Source organism: Sardina pilchardus, chromosome 12, assembly GCF_963854185.1.
Source record: "Sardina pilchardus chromosome 12, fSarPil1.1, whole genome shotgun sequence".
NCBI classification, from domain to species: Eukaryota; Metazoa; Chordata; class Actinopteri; order Clupeiformes; family Clupeidae; genus Sardina; species Sardina pilchardus.
In genome coordinates, this window is record NC_085005.1 from 14,427,010 (window position 1) to 14,429,509 (window position 2,500).

The window sequence follows — 2,500 nt, forward strand, 5'->3', positions numbered from 1 at the left end:
CGGTTAAAAAGGGTTAAATGCAGGGATCAAAAATGTGTATATACTTATACTTTCAAAGCGTAACGCCAGACTCATCATTGTCCGCTTGATTTATCCTCGATACACTCGGAAAACACTCTGGCTCCAATGAAAAGAGGAACATTCTTAACAGGGACAGGGTGTCTGTCTCGTCGTCGTTAGGCGTACTAGACAAGAGCGCTTCACATCACTCGGCAGTAAAATGAATCCAATTATTTTGGTCTGAGTGTTGCGCTACTGTGTGTGTGTGTGTGTGTGTGTGTATGTGTGTGTGTGTGTTTGTATGAGTGTGTGCTGAGCATTGCCGCGGCCATTTGTGTGTGTGATTCCATCCCAGCCAGTCATCAGTGTGTTCCTCGGCTTTTCCCATTTTTATTCTGTCTTGTATGATTCAGCAGGGACTCACACTTTAAACCAGCTTTGATCTCTCTCTCTCTCATGCACACACACACACACACACACACACACACACACACACACACACACACACACACACACACACACACACACACACACTCCTCCTCCTCACTGATCTGTCTGTATCTGTGCTATGATCCAGACATTGTTGTGTCTCGCTGTGTGTGTGTTTTGCATATTGCATTAGGGGCAGAGTGTACCATTTTTGAAGAAATCATGATCCTGTGTGTATGGGTGTGTGTGTGTGTGTGTGTGTGCGTGTGTGTGTGTGTGTGTGTGTGTGTGTGTGTGTGTGCGTGTGTGTGTGTGTGTGTGTGTGTGTGTGTGTGTGTGTGTGTGTGTGTGTGTGTGTGTGTGTGTGTGTGTGTGTGTGTGTGTGTGTGTGTGTGTGTGTGTGTAAAAGTATGTGTCTCAAGTGTGTGTTTTTGTGCTGTGTTTCTGTAGGAGGAAGAGATGCCTGAGGTGGAGATAGACATTGATGACCTCCTGGAAGTAAACAACGAAGATGAGCGCGCTGTGAAACTACAGGTGTGTGTGTGTGTGTGTGTGTGTGTGTGTGTGTGTGTGTGTGTGTGTGTGTGTGTGTGTGTGTGTGTGTGTGTGTGTGTGTGTGTGTGTGTGTGTGTGTGTGTGTGTGTGTGTGTGTGTGTGTGTGTGTGTGTGTGCGTATGTGTATGTGAAGATGTTCTCATTTGTGACCTACTGACCCTTTTCTCTCATACTGTAGTTCTGTTCGATACTGCAGCTTTAATGGTTTTCCATAGTCTACCAGTCTGCCATGTTAACCTCTATCTCTGTTTATCTCTGTGTGTGTGTGTGTGTGTGTGTGTGTGTGTGTGTGTGTGTGTGTGTGTGTGTGTGTGTGTGTGTGACTTTCTCCACTCCTCAGGAGTCCCTCACAGACTGTTATAAGCCTACTGAGGTGAGTGTATTGCTACTGACTGATCTACCTGCTCAGTTCCATTATGCATGAACGCTGTATTCTGTGTAGTGTATTCTACATGACACTTCCATGAAGCAGGGCTCCACTGCACTATCGCTGCAAAGCACAAGTGCGTGTTATTTCAGAAACCCAAAGTGCATCTTTTGAGCTGTACTTGGTATTACAATGCCCTTGCTCCATTGTGTGCAATGCCTCTAAAAGCACAATGCCGGCACATGACATATTGAGTGACGACATGTAACAGAATATTGCTGCGCTGCACTTAAAGCAACACTAAGGAGGTTTTTTTTGTACCTTAAAATAATGTTTCCAAAGTCATTTCAGCTGTTCATCAACTCGTAACAGGGTGAACGACACTTCTGCATTCGTTTCTGCACTTTGTAACTTTACCAATCGGGTAAAGTTCGATGCAATGAGACTTAAGAGACTACAAATTTGATTTGCTTCGATGTTGCAATACATCATACTTTTATAAAGACATCCTCTACCTTGTCTGTGGACATCATTATTTGCTGGATTAACAAATAGGCCTATGTGCGACAAAGGAAAAGGGCTTCAGTGTTGCTTTAAATGTAATTTGGTTTAGAATAGAATAGAATAGAATAGAATAGAATAGAATATAATCTTTATTTGTCATTATTCAACAAGTTGAACAACGAAATTTGAAGGTGACCACTAGAGTTAGGAAAGGAGTAGGTAGGGTGCACATCGCTATACAGATAGCTGTTGCTTTGTTACTCAGTAGTGTGGCGATGTAATTTATTAGCGTAATTACAATGTAGCATGGGTGGACTAATAACAGTACTAGCAGTAAAAGGCACTGTGATCTCTTTATAGCCTCGACCGGCTGTTTTTATTGAGCTGCCATGCTATTAGCTTGCCTGTGTGAGCTCTGGACGTTTAACAGTCAGTGCTGGGTTGGGTTGACACGACACACCCAAGGGCCGGAGAGAGAGAGTGTGTGTGTGTGTGTGTGTGTGTGTGTGTGTGTGTGTGTGTGTGACACTGCTGAATGCCATTCCACACACATCACATCACAGCACAGCACAGTGCAACAACTACTTTAAAGGCCATTAGTTCAACCAGCACAACAGCAGCAACAGCTATAACAACAGCAGCAGT

The 2,500-nt window shown here is 44.0% G+C and overlaps 1 protein-coding gene across 1 annotated transcript in view; it reads left to right on the top strand.

Annotated features, from left to right (window-relative positions):
- The window catches only part of ppp1r14c (protein phosphatase 1, regulatory (inhibitor) subunit 14C), a 22,011-nt gene that overhangs the window by 14,597 nt on the left and 4,914 nt on the right, over positions 1-2,500 (top strand). The window contains exons 2-3 of the mRNA XM_062551523.1: positions 880-963; positions 1,325-1,357. Of these exons, the coding sequence (XP_062407507.1) occupies positions 880-963; positions 1,325-1,357 (117 nt within the window). The remainder of the gene's footprint in view (positions 1-879; positions 964-1,324; positions 1,358-2,500) is intronic.